Source organism: Aplysia californica, unplaced genomic scaffold (genome assembly GCF_000002075.1).
Source record: "Aplysia californica isolate F4 #8 unplaced genomic scaffold, AplCal3.0 scaffold00450, whole genome shotgun sequence".
Classification (NCBI taxonomy): Eukaryota; Metazoa; Mollusca; class Gastropoda; order Aplysiida; family Aplysiidae; genus Aplysia; species Aplysia californica.
In genome coordinates, this window is record NW_004797720.1 from 602,722 (window position 1) to 604,666 (window position 1,945).

Here is a 1,945-nt window from a genome sequence, read left to right on the forward strand (position 1 = left end):
GTAGGCAATGGAAGGAGTCGCTCCCATCCGTCCGTCCGCCCGCTCGAATGAATGGAGTCTCTCTGTCCGCTCGCTCGCTAAACGAACTGTTGTCTCTGTCCGATGAGTAGCGAGTAGCAAACTACTCTTCACAAACGGACGGTTCGTTACCCGTCCGCTCGTCTGCGGGTAGTGCCAGCCAGTAGTTCGTTACTCGTGGACGCTAATTCTGTGAGCCCAACCCAACCCTACTCCTTACGTACGTCCCTCTAAAGTATAGATCTAGATTTAGATCTAATTAAGTGCGCTCACGGCCTTGACAATCGCTCAGCTGGACCGCATCACTTTTTCGATTGATATCTTGGCCAGACAAAGATCATGTATAATATAACAAGATAGCTCACCCCTCTATTTGAGCCAATAAAAAAAAGCGTCCTCAAAATTCGGCAACACCCTCTCAGAAAAAGTGCGGATTTTACGATCACAGTCACCCTACTAGTGCAAAAAAATAATAAAAGTAAAACTATCAAACTGTGCTATTCCGGACTATTCTTCTTCTGGAGAAACGAAAGTTGTCGAAGAGAGCTTCAAAACAAAGACTGCAGCGTCATCTTCAACCAAAGACTCCCACGGACTCTTTTTCAGTTGAGAGAACTATCTTGTTTTGTACGATCATCGGCCAATAGACACTCTACGAGGTCAGGATAACTTGCAAAGTCATCGGTCACTATTTATAACTTTGACCGGTAATTTACTACGTCACTTCTCATACATATAAGGAATACTGAAATTTTCCATTTAAAAAGGTCAGCGATTATGCCCTTTATATGGAGGTGGTCTGCGCACTTCCTGATCGAACTTGTAAGTCAGCCCTAAAGGCATATCTGTGCACTTCCTAGGTAGCCCGGCTCGCATCTAGAGGGCCTCGCCTTCGCAATTCCAGGGTCCACTTTTAGTGTCCGGTTTATGTGCCGCCTACAAAGCCTAGCTTATTATCAGGTGCAGTGGAGTACCGTACACATTGCCTCGATACTATCCGTACGGGAGGGCCATACGCATAGCCACTTCGTTTAAGTTTAAATTAAAATACCAAAATTAATTCACTATTCACTTGAAGTTAGACCTAGATCTAGATCTAGATCTAGTTACTCAACTCAAGTTGAATTAAAAGTTTTCTCAACATAGCTTAAAACATAGGGTACTGTACCATATAAATGTGAACATTTTATCCATGCCCCCTTCAACCCAAAAAAAGGGAAGGACTTCCGTAAAGAGCGACCACCTCAACAAACATCAAAGAATAAAGAAGACCTAAAACTAACTAATCCCAGACCCCACCCCTTTCAAAACCTTTGACTTTGCTGTTTATAGATCTAGTGGTCTTTCATTAAACAGAATTCCTCCCCCCAAAAAAGCAATACTAGACTAGAGGCTCTGATTCCATTTAAATTTTATGTTTAATGTTGAAAACCAGATTTCCCCAACTCCTCCCCCCATTTCCTCATTCATGCAATTCACTCAAGACTCAGGCTCAGGACAAGCAGATCTACCTGACCAACACTGCATGAGACATGAGATTTCACACTGAAAATAGAACATGCATCTCCACATTTGCTTTGCATTACCTTAAACTAAGTGAAGAGATCTCATTAAAACAGGTAGATCTATCATGCTTCGAATGGGGTTGCATGCGGACATAAAACAGTCAGACCTGTTGCTCTTCTAAACCAAAGGGAAATTGAAAAAAGTCAGCCTCAAACTTTCTCTTGATTGATTTGCCAATGCTCTTTGCAATCTGCCGTCCCTTCGACGACATTTTCAAGAACGGTAATGCTTTCTAGCATTGCAAACTGGTTAGAGGCACTAAAGCATTAATGGAGCCACAACACACTCATCAGCATTGACCGTCCGTGTTATCTACCCTCAACTTGATTTCCTATTGTCGGTACTTCCGACATTTTTTTCT

The 1,945-nt window shown here is 42.6% G+C and overlaps 1 protein-coding gene across 2 annotated transcripts in view; it reads right to left on the reverse strand.

The window, feature by feature from the left end:
- The window catches only part of LOC101848906 (rho GTPase-activating protein 45), a 42,344-nt gene extending 40,399 nt beyond the window's left edge, over window positions 1–1,945 (reverse strand). The window contains exon 1 of one of the 2 annotated variants that reach the window (XM_035971509.1): window positions 1,691–1,945. In XM_035971509.1, coding sequence (XP_035827402.1) covers window positions 1,691–1,795 — 105 coding nt within the window. In that variant the 5' untranslated portion in view covers window positions 1,796–1,945. Of the gene's footprint in view, window positions 1–1,604 lie in introns of both variants that reach the window. The other variant, XM_035971510.1, reaches the window with a different exon arrangement.